The sequence below is a fragment of the Nesoenas mayeri genome (genome assembly GCF_963082525.1).
Source record: "Nesoenas mayeri genome assembly, chromosome: 10".
NCBI classification, from domain to species: Eukaryota; Metazoa; Chordata; class Aves; order Columbiformes; family Columbidae; genus Nesoenas; species Nesoenas mayeri.
In genome coordinates, this window is record NC_137560.1 from 3,244,025 (window position 1) to 3,262,891 (window position 18,867).

At 47.5% G+C, this 18,867-nt stretch overlaps 1 protein-coding gene across 4 annotated transcripts; it reads left to right on the plus strand.

The window, feature by feature from the left end:
- Positions 1–9,743: 9,743 nt before the first annotated feature.
- CNBP (CCHC-type zinc finger nucleic acid binding protein) lies at positions 9,744–18,751 on the plus strand. 4 transcript variants are annotated; one of them, XM_080350706.1, is made up of 5 exons: positions 9,744–9,887; positions 16,000–16,115; positions 16,390–16,485; positions 16,660–16,858; positions 17,768–18,751. In XM_080350706.1, exons 2-5 carry the CDS (start codon positions 16,013–16,015, stop codon positions 17,883–17,885), a joined length of 516 nt encoding a protein of 171 aa, XP_080206832.1. In that variant the 5' UTR covers positions 9,744–9,887; positions 16,000–16,012; the 3' UTR covers positions 17,886–18,751. The 4 variants fall into 4 exon arrangements, with proteins under 4 accessions (XP_080206832.1, XP_080206830.1, XP_080206833.1 ...); XM_080350704.1 differs by having other exon boundaries at positions 16,390–16,484; positions 16,656–16,858; XM_080350707.1 differs by having other exon boundaries at positions 16,393–16,485.
- Positions 18,752–18,867: the final 116 nt, after the last annotated feature.

Sequence of the window (18,867 nt, forward strand, 5' to 3'; positions counted from 1 at the left end):
AGGTGGCTGGGGAAAAATTTAATGGAATATAACAAAGGCAAGTGTAGAGTCTTGAATCTGGGCAGGAACAACCCCAGGTTCCAGTGTAAGTTGGGGAATGACCTGTTAGAGAGCAGTGTAGGGGAAAGGGACCTGGGGGTCCTGGGGACAGCAGGGTGACCATGAGCCAGCACTGGGTCCTTGTGGCCAGGAAGCCAATGGGACCTGGGGTGGGTTAGAAGGGGGTGGTCAGTAGGTCAGAGAGGTTCTCCTGCCCCTCTGCTCTGCCCTGGGGAGACCACACCTGGAATCTTGTGTCCAGTTGTGGCCCCTCAGTTCCAGCAGGACAGGGAACTGCTGCAGAGAGTCCAGCGCAGCCACCAAGATGCTGAAGGGAGTGGAGCATCTCCCGTGTGAGGAAAGGCTGAGGGAGCTGGGGCTCTGGAGCTGGACAAGAGGACACTGAGGGGGGACTCATTCATGGGGATCAATATGGAAAGGGAGAGTGTCAGGAGGATGGAGCCAGGCTCTGCTGGTGACAACCAGGGACAGGACAAGGGGCAATGGGTGCAAACTGGAACACAGGAGGTTCCACTGAAAGATGAGAAGAAACTTGTTGGGGGTGAGGGTGTCAGAGCCTGGCCCAGGCTGCCCAGGGGGTTGTGGAGTCTCCTTCTGTGCAGACATTCCAACCCGCCTGGACACCTTCCTGTGTAACCTCATCTGGGTGTTCCTGCTCCATGGGGGGATTGCACTGGATGGGTTTCCGAGGTCCTCTCTGACCCCTGCCATCCTGTGAAGCCTCCCCCCTGTGCTGCTGAAAGCCACAGACTTCATGTTGTTCCTGGGAGCTCACGACCTCGAGGGACAGCTCCTCTCATTTAGCAGCTTTGCTTCTAACCCAGCTCAAAATGTCACTGCTTAACTGCAACCCAGATCCAGAAGACAACAGCCCCAGTTTAGATTCTCTCACACAGCTGCCGCTCGGCCTGTTTTTCTCTGTGAATTCACACACAACCAACATCACAGGCCAGTTTTTCAACTGCTTCTGTGCCGCCTTCAGCCACTTGTACCGAAATGCTTCCTCAGCTCCCAAAGCCACCCAGGGACATGCTGCTCGGGCAGGGCTGGCTGCTCCAGTGATTCACATTGTGATGCTGCCACATGGAAACACACAACAGTACAAAAGAAACGTCCAAACTGAACTTTTTTTACACCTCCACATACCCCTTTTTAATGTGTTACTTTGCACTGTGTACATGAGAACCAAAAATAAACAAACGGAACTTTAGCCAGACTCCCCTTCCTCCTCCAGCTTTATTGATCGTTTAAAATTACATTTTCTGTGTTCTAGGACTTCAATTGCTTTTACTATCTTACTTTAAAAACTGATTACAAGCAAATGAAACTCAGTTGTCTAAGTGATATAGTATACAAAAATAACATCTTGATTTCTGTGAAAATGCATTTATTTGCAACTCCTGAATAAGTCCTTTCCCATCCCTGACACTCTGGGATTCTGTGAACCCTGACTTACCCCCACACACCATAAGGTCAATGCGTGTTGTGCAACATACGGCTCTCTCAGGACTGTGTGTGCTGTACGTGAGCACAGCTCCTGCAGCCCTTCCGCACCACGTCCCCGCACACACACAGTGCCCGGCTGGCACTCCAAGCAGTTTTCATGTTAAGTAGCAGGGCTGAATCTATTTAGTGTGAGAAGGAAGATGTTGTAAGAAGAAAGTGCACTGGCAAACATATTTTGAAAGGTCAAATGTTAAATGGAAGCCCTTTCTGCATTCATTACCAGGGATGAGTTTACGTAAAAGTATTGAGGTAAACTGTGTGTTCCAGAGAGAGCCATTCTTAGACCCCATAAGACTAGTTCACCACAAGATTTTATGGATAATCAATTCAAAAAGGTGGAAAATAGAAGAAAGTTATTTATTTATACAGAGCGGATCACACCTATTGTGAATTATGGACTATGAGTTTATATAGCACAACATATGTGCCTAAGTCCTTTTTTGAAACTCAAGACCTGGGTAGCTATCCACCGAGTTACATTTTACACATGATAATGAGGAGAAGCCTAAGAAATGAAGGTAGTTCCTTGCTAAGTAAAACCCTTGCTTAATTTTTACCCATAAATCCTCTCCTTTCCAATTCCAAACACCAACTGTTAGCACTGCTGGTGAACCCCACGGTGTCTGGGCTTCCCCTGACCTTTAACATCACCTCACCTGTGCTACTGCTCTAACTTGTAGCCTGTGATGTAATTAAAGCAACTCTATTAACTCAGCCCTGCAGAATATCTAACACACATCTTTAGCATAACTTCTAATTCTGATATGTCTGCTCTGATGCTTTTTTTCTACCTTCAAGCCAAGCACCTTTTGATGACCTTTTACTCATGCTCAGCTTGCAGTTTCTCATGCAATTCAAGTGAGACATGCCTATTTTTAGCACATAAAAACATTCTAGGCACTACAGAACTGTTTGTCATCTCTGCTGGTAGAGCCTGATGGTTTTCATTTGTTAGGTGGTTGAAATCACCGTGGAATTCAGTTATCTTTTTGTTGTTGATAATGTTTACATGTTTTAGATAATTTCTGCCTAGTAATTCCTGCTGCTCCTTCCAGCCAGCCATGCCCATTAACCTGGCTCCGCACAGCGCTAACAACATCTTTTAACCATCTTTTGGTTAGCAAGAATATTTGTGATAATTATGTTTGTACTTCTACCTAATAGTTCATGAAGCTGAAATCGTGCTGTCATTTTTTTATTCACATTTCAATAAGAGGTGGGATTACTTCACTTAGCTCGCTCTTATATATGCTCTCCACTATTTCAGGTAAAACATCACACTGGAAAATAACCAACAATAAAGCAGACAAATCTCTGTAATATGCACACAAACTTTTTCCCATTCGATGTCTATCTTTCTACATAGAATTTATGTGTGAAAGGAATGTGGCTATGATATTTTCCATTAAATTATCATGCTGCTAAATCTTCCTTGGCAAAGACTGCGATAAGGTGAAACAACTCAATTGCTTGACAGATTATTCCAGTAATAATGTAGAGGCGAAAAAAAAGTTCCACTCATTATTTCAGTAATGAGATGGTGTGTGGGGGGGGACGTTTTAATCCCTTTTGCCTTGGCAGGCTGCAAACAGGACACCAAATGGAATACATTTAACAAATAAACACTGCAAGGGCTCTGATGCACCTGCAGCCAAGTCCTTACTCAGCCCGCTCTTACTGAAATGGTTTGGAGCCCAGTCAAGTGCAGATCAAGAGCTCATTTCGGTTTTGGATCCAAGCTGAGCATTGCTGCATGCAGACGAGCTTGGGAACCTGATCCTGGGGAGCGCTGGAGGACAAAGGAGCTTTGCTTTTGTATTCCTCTGCTGGGCTGTCCCGCGGTCCGGCCCACTCGGAACAGTCTGTTTTCTCTCCTTACGCTGCCTCTTGAAAACTTAAAGAAGCTGTTCAAGCATGTGGACATCTCTGGGCTGCTGCTGCGCTCTGACATATTGGTTTTTTCCTGAGAATCTCTTTCTCCCCACAGTTCACTGGAACAGCCATGTGAGGATGCCCTCCAAGCAAGGTGCTATCTCTGGTGCCCGGTTACAGTCGCTTGACAGCAAACAAGTGCTGGTACAAGATGGGCTGATTGCGAATCTGAAATGTAGACCGCGTAATCTATTCTACACAATTCAGTGCAGTTGCCCAGTAAAGAGAAGTTTAAGCTCGTGGATCTGATCCTGCTCTGGAGTCCTGGCTGGGGAGGCCCCTGGTGAAGTGAACAGAATTGCACCAGCAGTCAACAAACACGTACATCATGGAAGGCTCGGGCACAATCATCTTAAATTCATAATTAACATTTTTAGTTGTATTTGGAATAAAACGCTGGATAGAGATCTTCCCTCACTGGTTCCTAGTCAGCAATACTTAAATTTTGGAATCGCTTGTGTAAATCACTGGGAGAAGTGAGAAAAGCATTTGCAAGCCAGCAAGCAGGCACCCGGGGCTGCAGATTGACGGCAGCAGATGCTGGGGGACGGGACAGCTGATAACACACGGTCCTGCACTTCCCCGCGTCCCCTCTGCCACCACCGGCACCTCCCGACCTTGGCTTTGTGCTGGCATGTTTGAACCTTGGGGCGCTGCGCAAAAATAGAAGCGGCAGCCCCACAAAAGCTGAGCCTCTGGTCGAATATCCCATTGTAGAGGGAGAGCAGAGCTCCATCCAGACTGTGTCCACATAAACACCCACTATTATTGTCATGGTATAGCGTCTAAGCTGCTTTAACTTCAGGTTATACAGGTTATTCTTCGCTATTCTTTACGCGTGTGGACGGCTCCATCCTGCGCTGCACAGTTCTTTGAAGCATCATACAGACCATCAAATATTAGTGTAATTTTTAACGCTCTAGTCAGCTCAACAGACATAAGAATTGTCTCAATGGTAGGATTGCCGGTGTGATAAAAGGAAATGATAGCTTGAAGACGGACACAGCGCAAAGTGTTAATGTATACTGAGCAGCTGGGACACAATGGGTTCTTCCATAGCTTCTTGTAAAAATAAGAGAACAGGAAAAAGAGGGTTGGGTATTTTTTTCATGTCTAAGAACATGCTTTGAAGAATCCTTTATTGAAATAGACATTTTCTCACTGTATCTCAGTCTGGTACACTTTGGTTATGTTGAGTGGGAGCTCATGATGCCTTCACATGCAGGTTGTGTCTGCCCATCTTCATGTGACCCCCGTCTGCTGGTTCTGGCATTTGCTGTAGCTGGGTCCTGAAGACTGCCGCTCTCCTCCGTACCACGCAAGCTCTTGCTTTATATTCCACAGGACATTCTGAATAACCGATTTCAGGTAATTTATAAACTGCATTGCACACTTAGAAAACCTGTCTGGCTAATGAAGTAATCAGTAAAAAATCAATGTAGTAAGTTACTTAAAATATATTAAATCTTAAAGACACAGCAGAGTCACTAAGCACATTTAATAATGTCAGGGCCATGAGTGTACTAATAGACTTTTAATTGCTTTGACCAGCTTTTCCTGGTGCTTCCACCCACCCAGCCCAGACTTGGGCCCAGGCCAAAGCCACGCTGTGGGGTGTGGGTCTGAGCCCCATATCCAGCTGTGGTACAGCTGGGTCTGTGCCTGGCCATGGGCCTCCCTGAGCTGAACCCAGCCTTGAGCTAAGCCCAGCCTTCCAGCCTTGTGCTGAGCCTGGCCTTCCTGGCTTGATCTGAACCTCATCTTCCTGGCTTGATCTGAGCTCAGTCTTCCAGGCTTGATCTGAGCCCGGCCTTCCTGCCTTGATCTGAGCCTGGCCTTCCTGGCTTGATATAAACCTCGTCTTCCAGGCTTGATCTGAGCCCAGCCTTCCTGGCTTGATCTGAGCCCAGCCTTCCTGGCTTGATCTGAGCTCAGTCTTGCAGGCTTGATCTGAGCTCAGTCTTGCAGGCTTGATCTGAGCCCAGCCTTCCTGGCTTAATCTGAACCTCATCTTCCTGGCTTGATCTGAGCCTGGCCTTCCTGCCTTGATCTGAGCTTAGTCTTCCAGGCCTGATCTGAGCCTGGCTTTCCAGGCTTAATCTGAGCCCAGCCTTCCTGGCTGGATCTCAGCTCTGCCTTGGCACCAGGGGCTTCCGTGGTATCACCAGCTGCATCTCACCCTGTTCGCCGCCGCTGGACCTGACCCTGAGCTGCAGGTTGGTTTCCTGCATCACCCAGACCCGCCTCCTCGTTAGGAGCTCGTCTGATGATCCAGCCTATATGTAGCTGGACAACTTCGTTAGCGAAGGAGGTTCTTTTTGCCTGACTCTGAGTGTGGATATCTCTGTAACAGTCATGAGTAACTAATCATTATTGTAGTATTATGCATTAAGCAAGTGATTATTTGAAACCTCATAATCTAATTATAATGAATCAAAATGAACTAAGCATCTGGAATCAGTCAGTATGATCGCTTCTCTTCAACTAGAATAATTTTACCCTAGAAGATTAATTTAGCATAGACATACTCTCAAAAAAAAAAAAAGGATATTTAAGCCTATGAAATAATTCAACCATGAAGCTTGAATATAAATATGAATATTTTATAGAAAGGCAGGCCAATCTTTCCTGTTATCTGTTGCATCTTCCAGGGATTATGCCTTCTATGTTTCCAAAGACTCTGAATCAGCTTCCTGCTCTGTCCTTTCTTCAGACGGGCACGAACCAGCCGCAGTCTCTCAATACACCCGCTGACTTCACCGCGTGTTTTACCGGCCGCTCTTCAACAGCCACTTGACTGTGGCTTCCTTAAAGAAATAAATATACAGAGCTGACCAAAGACTCGCTCCATTTCTTTCGGCAACAGATGATTCCCTGTTTTGCAAAAGGTGGCTGTTGCTGACCCACTGGGCTTAAACCAGGTAAAATATGATTCTCTTCTATAATACGGAATGTCACAAGCAATCTATTGATCCTAGAGGGATAACGTCACTTGCCAATCTTTAAAAACGGCTGGGGACCAGGGAGGGAATGGGCCACAGGTACCACCTGTTCCGAAACCGCTGCTGACAAGTTGTTATCAACTAAACCGTACTCCAAAAGCAGCTTCTCTACTTATGATCCGTAGCAATTATTTTAGGTCTCTTTAGTTTTGAAAAATCCCACATATAAGATTGAGTAAGATCCACTTGAACAATAAAATGATGTGGCTGAGAAGCGCTGACAATTGCCCAGCAACTGAAACAGTTTTCTGCCCACACGTCCAACTACTCAGAGGAAAACAATGCAGGAACATTGGCTGCAAAGTGCGATTGGGTGTTTTATTGGGTCTTAACGTGATTTGGCTCCTCATCGCTTCTAAGAACCGTGCACGAGGGAAGATGCATTGCTGAAACTATGGATCACCTTCAGCTGTCACGGTACTTGAGCTCCTTTGAGCAGTTATTCATGAAGTGTTCTGAGGCTTGGAGTTTTCGGGGCACAGCTAAGGCAATGGAGAAGTCTGGAACGGACATTAAATTGTTCGTTCCTTGTCCATAAGCAATTTAAAGACTTTCTGCTTCTACCTTGTTTTCCGTCTACTTTGTTTTCTATAGGAAGTACTAACCAGGCCAGGAGCAGATGGCGTGCCTCTCACTTTTGTTCTTTAACGGCAAGGCTATCCTTTGCCTAAATATCCAAGAGGAACCTGCAGAACCAGAACTGCAAGCTTTGCTAAGATACAGCAAGCCAAATTAATTCTTGAGCTAAGGACACAAACCGAATGCTGTTAGGAGACTCTCATTATCTGCTGGGGAAAAAATATCATCCCTTATAATGAAACATATATCCTATATTATAGGAACACTGAACTGTATTTGAGGCAGTACGCTTAGAGAGGATGATTAATTGGTTTGTCGTTAGCAGTAACACTTCTTGAGTAATGCACTCTTGCTCACAGTTGCACCCTATTTCCATTTCAGCGAAGGGAGCGTCCAGGATACGGTCTGAAGTTCCTTAAATGAACAGTTTTGATTTGCCCAGGGTAATTCACTGGCTGCACCAGTCACAAAAGCTTCTGATGACAATTAGCCCTACAGATTGCCACCAAGATGAAGCTTGGCGTTCCCAGCCGCAGCCAGAAGTACAGCCAGCGAAACACAAGGAAAAGTCCTTTAAAAACAGTAAGGATGTGATGACAAAATGGAGGATTTATTATTTTCTCCCTGCATTCTTTCTCAGTGATATGGATCTGTCGTTTAGTTGTATTTAGTTGTATTTGTAGGCACACTCATGATTTAGAAGCTCTGAGCAGTTCCTTAGTTACACACATTATTTTTCTTCCCTTTATCACCTGAAAAGAGTAGTAATTAAAACTAAAAGTACAACTATTTATGAACGGGATTGTAATGTATTCAAGGCAACCAAAGGCCACGAAAATTATGCTGAGCTATAACAGTAGAGATGAAAAATGTAATTAATGGGGAAAATGTTGTTACAAGTTCAAAGCTTGTTGGCAATGGCAATGTTTTTACATCGCTTAAAAAAAAAAGAAAAAAAGAAAAACACAACAAACCAAGAGAATAAGAGTTGGCAAAAGTTTTATTAAGACACGACAGCGTAACATGCAGAGTTGGGCCTGAAAGGCTCATCCCGTTATCAACCTCAATGCTGATGCCTGGTTTAGGTCTGTAGAAAATAATGCATGTTATAAAACACACGACACAGACATGAAAACACAGCACACAAAATACAGGTAAGACCAAATGGAGTCCATCTGGAGTGAACTGCACTGAACACGGAGAAGGCACGTTGTCACTCATACCGTAATAAACCCAACTACAGTGCTGTATCATTAGATTTAGGGCTTGGGGCAGGGTCAGTCCCCAGTGTCTGCACCGCCGGCCCTGCGCTGCCCCGCGCCCCAGAGCCCCGCGGGGGTTCGTTGCTCTTGTCACCGTTCTGGACACGATGACGGTGGAATGGCGGGAGCAGCGGTGGGTGTTTGTGCGGGCGGGACGCGGGCACACCGGTGTGCTTGGTGCAGTGCTTGGGTGCTCGGTCATTTACAGAGTTCCCGGCGAAAGGGAGGGAGGTTTATGCAAAACGCCTCATAGCTGAGTACTAAACTATGTAGTGATATTGTGAGATTTGTGTAAGACACAGATTTTGTTCACTAATTCACTCTGAAGAAACATTTTCCCTCTGTCTCTTGGCTGGCACGTGTGAGCACACGCGCGCCGCGTGCCGGTGTCCCCGTGGCGCCGCCGCAGCTCCGCGCGCTGCCCGAGCGCTGCCCGAGCGGCGACCGCGCGGCCGGGCCCGCGCCCACCATTTCCTGCCGCTCCCGCCAAGATGGCGGCGGCACCGCGGCGGGTCCGGGCCGGGCCGAGCGCTGCCCTCCGCGGGCAGTGCCGAGCGCCGGAGCGCGGCCCCGCTGCCTCACGCGGCGCCCGGGGCAGCGGGAAGGCGGCCGGGGCAGCCCCGCGGGTGCAGGCTGCTGGGGGCGGCGCCGCTGTCACTGGCAGGCGGGCGAACCGGGGGCTCCGGCCCGGCGTGGGGAGCCGCGGTGGGACGGGACAGCGGGGAGCGGGACGAGCTCGCCGGCCCGGAACGGCGTGAGGCTGAGCGGGAGCAGCGCACAGGGGCAGGCGGGCTCGCAGCTCCCGCCGCTCCGCTCCGCGCCGCTCCGTCCCGTTCGCTGCTGCGTGTGGCCGAGCGGCTGCTCCCGAGGCGGCGAACGCGCACGGAGCCCGGTCTGCGCCGCCCGTCCGCCGCGGGAGCCAGCCCGGGCTAAGGGGCGCGGAGAGGGCGGCTCTGCCGCGCTGTGCTGCATCCCCGGGCGGCCCCTGGCGTGAGGCGTCGGGCGGGCGGTGCAGCTCGCTGCGCCTTCCGCGGGAGCGCGGGCACGGGGGAGGGGAGGGAGCCGGAGCTGCCTGCGCGGTGAGTCACGGTGCAAGGGCGGGGAGCTGCCGCAGCGCCTGACAGGGGCCGCTCTGCCCTGCACGGCCCCGCGAACGGCCGGGCCAGGCCTGGTCCCGCCTCGCCGGAGCGAGCGCGTCCCTGCGCCGCCGCCCCCGGCCCGCCCGCCCCGCCGCACGCAGCCCGGCCAGCGGACAGGCCCGGCGGGCGGGCCCCGCCCACCTTTCCACTGCGATGGTTGGGTGTCTCCATCTGCAACGCCGATTGGCCCTCCGGAAAAGCGGTTTGCTCCCATTGGCTGAGGGGTGGACTCAAGTGAGCCGTGCGCAGAGTAGTAGGGAGGGGCGAGGTGGTCCGGGGGAGAGCGCGCGGGGCCGTGTGCAAACCGCGTGTGGCGCAGCCAGAAGGGACGCGGGAGCAGCGGCGGGGCCGGAGCAGCGGGGCCTTCTGTCGTCCGGCCGAGCGCCCAGCGGGTCGGGGGTCCGCAGGTACCTGCCGGGCCGGCCCCGGCGGCGGGGGGAGCTGCTGGGGCCGAGGGTGGGCAGCGAAGGCAGAGCGCGGGGGGATGGTGGCGCTGGCGCACTCCGGCCTAGTGCGCGGGAAAGTGGCGCCGAGCGGCCCGCCCGGCCTGGGGCGCGATCCCCCGGCGCGGGGGCCCGGGGGAGCCCCGGGGGAGGCGGATGGGGGCGCTGGGGGGGTGGGGCCCGCAGGCCCGGCGAGGGCGGGCGGCGGCGGCGGGTGAGTCAGGCTCTGGCGGGTTCCGGGAGGCGCCGAGGGAGCCTGCGCTGCGCTGGGGGAAGGGAGGCCGGGGAGGGGGGATCCCTTATCCCACTCGCTCGGGCGGGCGCTCCCGGGAGCGGTGTCTGCCGGGCCTGTGGCGGCGCTCGGCCTGTTGCCCGGGGCCCGGCGGCGGCTCGGACGCGGTGTCCCGGCGGGCAGGCCTGCAGCGCGGGGGCGGAGGGCGGGGGCTGAGGCTTCACCCGGCCGGCCCGGCCTCCCCGCGCGGGCTGGGCCGGGTGGGTGGCTGAGGAACTTCCCTGTGGGCGAGCGGCTGCAGCGAGTTGGGTGAGGAGGAGAACTTGTGAGAGCGGGGGTGCGTGGAAGGTGGCTGAAATAAAATTGTGTTCTTTTTTTCCCCTCATTTTATTTTTCTTGATCTCCGCCGGCCTCGCCGAGGGCCCGGCCGGGGCACCACGTGGCCGCCCACGTGTGAGGCCGGGCCGGCGCGGGGGTCGGGCTGCCCCTCTCCGGCCACAGGCGCGGATGGCGGCCCGCTCCGCATCCAAGTGTGGCCTATAAATGGATAGGAAAAATAGCCCGTGACATCTGCATCAGACTCGGGGAGCAGCCTTTTATTGAAGTTACTGTCAGACATAGTTCTCAAGTAACCAGTGTTACTCATTTAGTATCCAGAATTGTCATAAAGGAATTATTTAACTTAATAGTGGGTTTAATTTTCATTTCAGCACTTGGGAAGATCCCATTGCCACGCAGTGTTAGGGTTGCCCAGTCTGTTTTCTTCATCAGCGCAAACTTGCTTAGAGAAGGAATCCTGCATCTGTCTTCAAAGTGAAGAGGTTAAAAGAGTTCGCTAGGGCAGTGCCAGAACCTCGTGAGTTACGGGCTTAATCTCCCATTCTTTTTAAACAGACTTAGTCAATGTCTAGACTGAACTCTGTGTTTAAAAACTCCACATTGTTGATGTTTACTTCTCTTAAAGTTTAAAACTTTCCACAGATAGAAGTCAAAAATAAAAGGGGAAGGTGGTAGAATAATGTACGTGTTTGGTAGATAGTCTGTAGTTTCTATATTAACTAGGATGGATAGGCAAAGTGCAAGAGTTACTCTTCTATGAACTTTTGCTCTTCTTCTGGTTTGTGTCAACAAAGCTATCGCAGAATTACTAGTCTAACTGAAGTCATGATGTCTTTTTGACCTGACTTCTGGCTGCTTTTTGGGGATCCAGGTTCCTGACTTGTAGTTCAGCATCTGTGGATCAGCTTGGCTGTGGAATGTATTGGGGGGGCAGGTGGAGCATAGGGCTTGGCTTGCCCCTTCTGCGGGTTTTCCTGAAGTTTCAAACTACTTCTTTTCAGAATTGGGATGTTGTTACCCGGTGGTCAGAAGACTTAGTTTTATTTCTTTTCTAGTGAGGCCAAACGCTGGAGGTGGGAGCATTGCTAACTCTATTTGTAGCAAGTTTTCAGGTTACAGGTGTGGAAATTGGGCCAGCTGAATACTGAATAGCTTTGGTGACAGTCATGTCTCCGGTGTTCAGGAATTCTCAAACGCACTTAATAGGAAATAAAAACCCTTCATGGGTAGTATTTATCTAAAGAGATTGAGTAATACTTATTTTTAAATTAAGTGCTGGTGCTTCTCTTAGCAGTTCTCTCTGCCTTTCAGTTCCTTTATCTTATAGGAAGGCAAAGCTGTGCTTCCTACTACATGGCTGTTTTGCCGTGTTCAGGCTGGCTTGTCAAGTCCAGGTGTGGTGGTGTGGGTTGGTCACCTACAGCCTGGGAAGAAACTGCTGATTTCTCAACATTTGCCTCTTTGATATCACTGACTTGCCAAAGAGCTCTTAAGTAAGCCAGCTTTAGCAGTGGGTTTTATCTAGTCTGTGCTTTGATTGAAGGGGTGAAGTCCTGTTAATATCAAATGGCGGTGATACTTGTAGATCACAAGAAGCACCTGGTAAGTATCATGAAGATAACTGCCCTGTTGTATTGGGCTTGTGTTGTTGAGTTCTAAGGAACTGCTATTGTGAGTAATCTTAGAGGTGAAGTTCAGCTTCTTTTCTATTCTTGGGAACCCAAGTTAGTTTTGCCTTTGTTAAAGCAAACTTCTTCAGGGGACATTGACACTGAAAGTCATGAAAAAGAGCATTGCGGTGTGGCTTAGTAGTAGTTCTTTCCATCATTTGGTCTAGATGGGCTACGAAACCAGACTTGGATATTGCTGAACCTGGCATGAAGTTTAAAAATACTGGAGTTCAATAGCACCTCTCCTGTTTTAAAAGTTTTGAATGTGTATTAACCACAAAGCCACGCAAAGACATGATTGTCCACTTTAAAGTCGATACTAGGAAGTATCTAGTTGCTAGTGTCACTGGAAGAATCATAAATAAACTTTGTCACTTTGCTGAAGTTGTGCTCGAAAGCTTCAAATCTGACCTAGGAAATGACTAAGGTGGCACCTCTCCCTTGGATCTTTGAGCTGCTCTTGACCCATGATCAGTAGGGCAATCACACAGAACAAAGGCTGAAACTACTGCTCAGAATGTTTTGCTGAGTAGCTGCAAGGTGATTTATTTCTGCTTCAAGCTACAGTTACAGAGCTCTGTAGGAGTTCAGGGAAATGGCTGCCCTCTCTTTTGTAGAACAGGAAGGATTGGGGCAACTAGACTTGAATTTCTTGATGAGTTTTGGAATCTGGTCTGAGGCAGTGGCTTAGTATATCTTGCAGAATTTCACCTGGCTCAAAAAAATGTGAATGAGGCTATAGTTCTAATTTGTTTTCCATTATTACTTATTTCTTGTCCTGGTGAGGTAAAATCTAGTTCTGGAGAGGGAGCAACCTGTTTTGTCTAACACACTTGAGCTGCAGAAAACACTGATAGATGTAACCAAGTGAAAACTTTCCAAGAAGGCTTAAACAAGTAGCCTTGTTGCAGAAGACTTACTTAAGGTGGACCTGGTAGGTAAAAGGAACTGCTGGAAACTTGCCTTGATGACGAAATGGAGGAGTATTGACTAATAGAGGAGAATTTGAACTTGGGTGTTTTTTTACTGTACTCTCTTTCTCTTGAAAGTAGCTGAAAAATGTCACGGTGTCCAAAGTGCTTGGAGGCTGTCCATGTAAGGACTGATCTTCTGAGCTAGCCTTTTCTGGATGTTGCTCCTTAAAGGTGGCTGTTGGCTTTATCTGAAAACTAAATCCTTATATTGGTTTTTTAAATGGTTTACACTGAGACAAGAAAGTCTGTGTAAGGCTGCTTAGAATGTGGGGCAAGTAAAAGTAGTGGCAGCTGCATCTGCCTCTAGTTGGTGGACTTGTATTCGGTTTCAGATCCTTTACAGGAAGAATGCAGAAGTTAAACATTAAAATACGGCTGAAGAGAAATTCCAGGCGGACTGTTTAGTACTTTTCATGTACTTAATATATCTGAAGATGGAGCAGCGTGCTGTGTTATCATACTTGTACAGCAGCTGTAACCTTCTAATACTTCGGAGTTCAGGGGAAAAGGGGCCACTGAAAATAAAGGTTTTTAAATGAATGTCTCCAATAGTGCAGACACTGTTTAGATTTCTTACTCATTTTGCTTAATCTTGCTTTGCCAATTTGCTGTATGCCAGAGGAAAAAAAAAGTAGGTTTTCCTGTTGAAGGAGTTGAATGAAGCAACTTTAAATCAGATGTAAAACTTTTCCGATTCCTTTGGGGCAATGAGTAGTGAGCTTTTGTCCATTGTGTGGATCCTGACCCTGACTGGCACAATGACAGCCTAGATAGTAATCTTGGATACACAGTGAAAAAGTTTCTGTACTAAAGTAGGTCTAGCTCACCTATTAAACATTTGTCTTTTGCCATGTGCTAATGTAGCTGTTGATGTTCGGTTCTTCCTATGGATAACTGCTGGCAGTGTTCAATCCTGTCACTTTCTGCTGTATTCAATTCATGGTTTGAATGAGAGTGGTGGCTGTTAATATCTGTGAAGATGTTTTTAAGAGTTGCAAGTTAAGAATGTATCAGGGTATATAATTCAGAGCCCCCATCTTGTTGCTCTTGAAATTAAAAGTGGCATGAACTGTTGTGCCTGAGCCCAGCTCAGTGAGCTTTGTGGTGTTCTGGTTCCGCAGTGTCAACATGGTTGCTATGGAAACGGGCATAAACAACAGCGCAGCACAGACAGCTCCTCACCCTTGGGTGTCCTGATAAGATAGTTTGAAACCTTGAACACTGGGATGAAGCAGAGAGGACCGGCTTGCGTGTAAAATCCAAGTGTATCTCTGAAGTGCTCAGCTAACCAATTGTTTTGTTAGTGTTAATATCTAAGATCTTGCATCCTTGCATTGCAGAACTTCATTTTAAGAGCAAATACCATCATCTGGTCCAGCTGGAAGATGGATATGGGGTTACAGCAGTAGCACACTGGAGTTTCTATCTCCTGTACTTTGAATTCTCAGGCTTCTACTGTGGCTGGAAGGATGGATGCTTGCTTCTGTGCTGAAGATGATTGGAGAGGGGGGAACTTTTTGGAGGGAGGAGTGGCTAAAATGCCATGTTAAATTTCTTTAGTGTTGGAGTACTTTAAAAATAACTCTAAATAAAAAATTGTGTTTAGATATACACTCTCCATTTAAGCTCTAAATGTCAGGATGCTAATTCTGGTTCCCTCTTGAGGTCATGTGTTGTTATTACTGCTTCTGTAGTTGCTTTTTTCAAGACACAGCTCAGGAAGATTCCTGGTAAACTGGGATGCTCAGAGGTTTGAGGAGGAGGAGCATTCTGTAACAAGTAGTAGGGATAACAGGAGGGTTATCTTAATGGGGGATCAGGTGAACTGACCAAACCAACCAGATCATTATTCTTAAACCAACAGAATCATTAATTGTGAGAAAGCATGTGAAGTATTTAAACTTGAGGGGAGGCTTCATCAAAACAAAGCTTGACAGGTGTATTTTTAAACTAGTGTACTTTAAACTTGTCTTGAGCACACTTTAAAAAAATATTTCAATTTAAATGCTTAACTTCCTTGTTCCTTCTGGCTCTGGAAGTCTTGTGGAGCTGTTGGAGCTGCGGGGGTTATGGTACTATGACTGTGGTCCAGATGGACTTGTGCTCAGTGAAACCTCCATTCCCCATTATGGGCAAAAGAAGCGGGTTAATCTTGTCCGGCAGGCCTGGCTGTGGCTCCCTGGCGTTCTAAGGATGTTTTCCCAATTAGCCTTCTAGAGATCTGGCAAGTGTCTGGTGTCTTTTAGGGAAACCAAGTGTCTTAAACACGTTCTTTCATGTAAACCTGGGCGTGAAGTGTATTCCTCCTGAGCTGTGGGTTAATACGCTGAGGTTGTAATTCTTGTTTCACAGTTTAACTGCTATTTAGGTCATAAAAGAAGTCTTCAAATGTTAAGCTAATGTCTTCTTTTAGGCTTTAGGTGTAATACCACCTATTCTTCCAATTAGCATCTAGAATGAAGCGTGATTGGTTAATGTATTAACTACCAGATTAAGAGGAAGTGCTAACAACTAGCAGGAAAACTTTGTAGAGATAAGTAGTTGTCTTTTGGGTTTAACTCTGGGGAATAAGTTTTTGAGGAGAAGACTGGATACAAAAGTGGGAGGGCGAGTTCTGTAGTACACTGTTGCTCTGACTCTTCACAGCTGCCTTACTCCTACCAAAGCAGAGACAAACTTCTGTGCTCTAGAGTGGTTTTTAATAGTCAGGATCAGATATTGTAGAAGGAAGTACTGAGTTAGCCAGAAGTCCTGCTTGGTTTTCGTTGCCTCTGCTGGGAGGGTGGGAGACCTCTATCTCTTACTTAAATGTAGCCCTTGGCTGGGGAGGAAGGTGTTCTGAAAATGTCCTTTTTCCTCAGGTGATCTGCAGCCATGAGCAGCAACGAATGCTTCAAGTGTGGACGCACTGGCCACTGGGCTCGGGAGTGCCCGACTGGGATTGGCCGTGGTCGTGGGATGAGAAGCCGCGGCAGAGGTGAGTGATGGCTGTGGCTCTGTTTGTTTGTACAGTAAGATCTCTAGCTGACTGCTTGAATAGTGTGTAAAACGGGCTTTGTTAGTCTGAAGTGAACTAAGTTAGGACACAAATCAGTAATTTTACTGGTTCTTACCTCTGCGTAAGAACTTTGCCAGGGGCCTCTGAGCATGAAGCTAAGTTTGCGATTCGGCTGGCAGTGTCCTTGATTAACTCTTAAGAATATTCTTAACTTAATCCTTAAGCTTTTTTTTCTCCTGTTACCCATTTCAAGCAGGCTTCCAGTTCATGTCTTCATCTCTCCCGGACATCTGTTACCGCTGTGGTGAGTCTGGCCATCTTGCCAAGGACTGTGATCTTCAGGAGGATGGTAAGTATCACTAAATATTCTACCTCTTCAGTCCCGTGGACAGATATCTGTGGTTGAAGAGGAGTACATAATTCACTAGAAACAAGCTGTATATGTCCCTCATTAGAAGCATGCTACATCTCCTGCTACCAAGGTTTTATAGTCTTGTTTGGTATGTTTTTCTTATTGTGGAAGCCTGCTATAACTGCGGTAGAGGTGGCCACATTGCGAAGGACTGCAAGGAGCCCAAGAGGGAGAGGGAGCAGTGCTGCTACAACTGCGGCAAACCCGGCCACCTGGCTCGGGACTGCGACCACGCAGACGAGCAGAAGTGCTATTCTTGCGGAGAGTTTGGACACATTCAAAAAGACTGCACCAAAGTGAAATGCTATAGGTAAGAACTGACAAGGGAGCTGCAAAATGTACTTCAGGCGATAAATGTGTTCTGTATCTAATTTTGGTTAGGAAATGAAGCTTAAGGTTTGACTGGGTGGCTTGCTTCTTTAAACAGTTATGTAATCTTGTTCAAAACTAAGACTTAAACACCTGTTAGCAAGTCAAGCAGATTCAATGTCACACCTGTCTAGATGGCCAGAACAGCGCAGATGTTAAATCACTTAAGCTGCATGAGAGAAAGGGCGGCATCTTTTTGCAGAAGGTAACACAAAGTACTTGCCTGTAGTGCAAGCCTAAGTTGGATGCCTTGTGTCTTCAGCTGGAACTAATCAATACTAGCTGTCCAAGGCAACTGAGTGGCACAGCCAGCACCAGCAGGAATACACACTGGAGATGCCTTGGTTGTAGGAACTGTGCATACAGGTGGGTGTTGGATGACTTTGAAACACCAGCTTCAAAATGCTGTCTGGTGTTTGAACGCAGGCCTGTGCTAGAAACAGCGTGTTCCTGAGTGCAGGATTCTGCAGGAGTCTCTCCTGTGTCAGGGAGACGAGGGAACATTGTGCATTTGAGTTCAGACTAATTACTCTCAAGGTTAAACTGCAGTCAGAAGTATCAGAGCAGGCAAAACCTGACACACGGTTGTTTGTTGGTTGTAAAAACACCCTTCTGTACAGTGATTTTTGGCATATATGGTGATTATGTGAGTTGATCAGTTGGGGAGCAGGTTTTGGCTCTGACATAGGGCAAGTTTGTCTTCAAAGAATTCTGGAACGCTGAAGCAGAAGTCATGAATACAGAGCTAGTGTTGCATGAAATATAAGTAGAGAATGTACCTGACAGAACAGGATTGCTTTTCTGTGGAACTGTTGTGGCTAGTTTTGATAAAATCCTTTACTTTTCGCAGGTGTGGTGAGACTGGCCATGTAGCCATCAACTGCAGCAAGACCAGTGAAGTCAACTGCTATCGCTGCGGCGAGTCAGGGCACCTTGCACGGGAATGCACAATTGAAGCTACAGCCTAATTATTTTCCTTTGTCGCCCCTCCTTTTTCGATTGATGGTTGTATTATTTTTCTCTGAATCCTCTTCACTGGCCAAAGGTTGGCAGATAGAGGCTACTCCCAGGCCAGTGAGCTTTACTTGCCGTGTAAAAGGAGGAAAGGGGTGGAAAAATCAACTTTCTGCATTTAACTACAAAAAATGTTTATGTTTAGTTTGGTAGAGGTGTTATGTATAATGCTTTGTTAAAGAACCCCCTTTCCGTGCCACTGGTGAATAGGGATTGATGAGTGGGAAGAGTTGAGTCAGACCAGCAAAAACCCTCTCTGGGTTACAGGGAAGTGATCCTATGCAGGAGGAAAGAAATTCTGGAAGTGTCGAAACTTCCTCATAACTTTAATTTTATCACAATGGCCTTGGATTGTCTGACCTCAGTAGCTGTTAACACCAAGTAATATCTGTATCAGGCCCTAGCTAGAGCATATAGCTGAGTGGGAGTAAACAAACACGATGCACATGCCTGTTAATGGCCATGAGAGAGAGAGAGAGAGAAATCAGGAATAACCTTAAAAGTAACAGAAATTCAGTCAACGAATGTTCACGTTGGAGATACAGAACGTAATGGGAGGCTTTTGAATAAATATTTCAAAGTAAATCTGAAACCCAGACATCAGTGCTCATAGCATATACAATTTGGAGCTATTCAGGAGTTGCAAATAAATGCATTTTCACAGAAATCAAGATGTTATTTTTGTATACTATATCACTTAGACAACTGAGTTTCATTTGCTTGTAATCAGTTTTTAAAGTAAGATGGTAAAAGCAATTGAAGTCCTAGAACATAGAAAATGTAATTTTAAACTATCAATAAAGCTGGAGGAGGAAGGGGAGTCTGGCTAAAGTTCCGTTTGTTTATTTTTGGTTCTCATGTACACAGTGCAAAGTAACACATTAAAAAGGGGTATGTGGAGGTGTGAAAAAGTTTAGTTTGGGTGTTTCTTTTGTA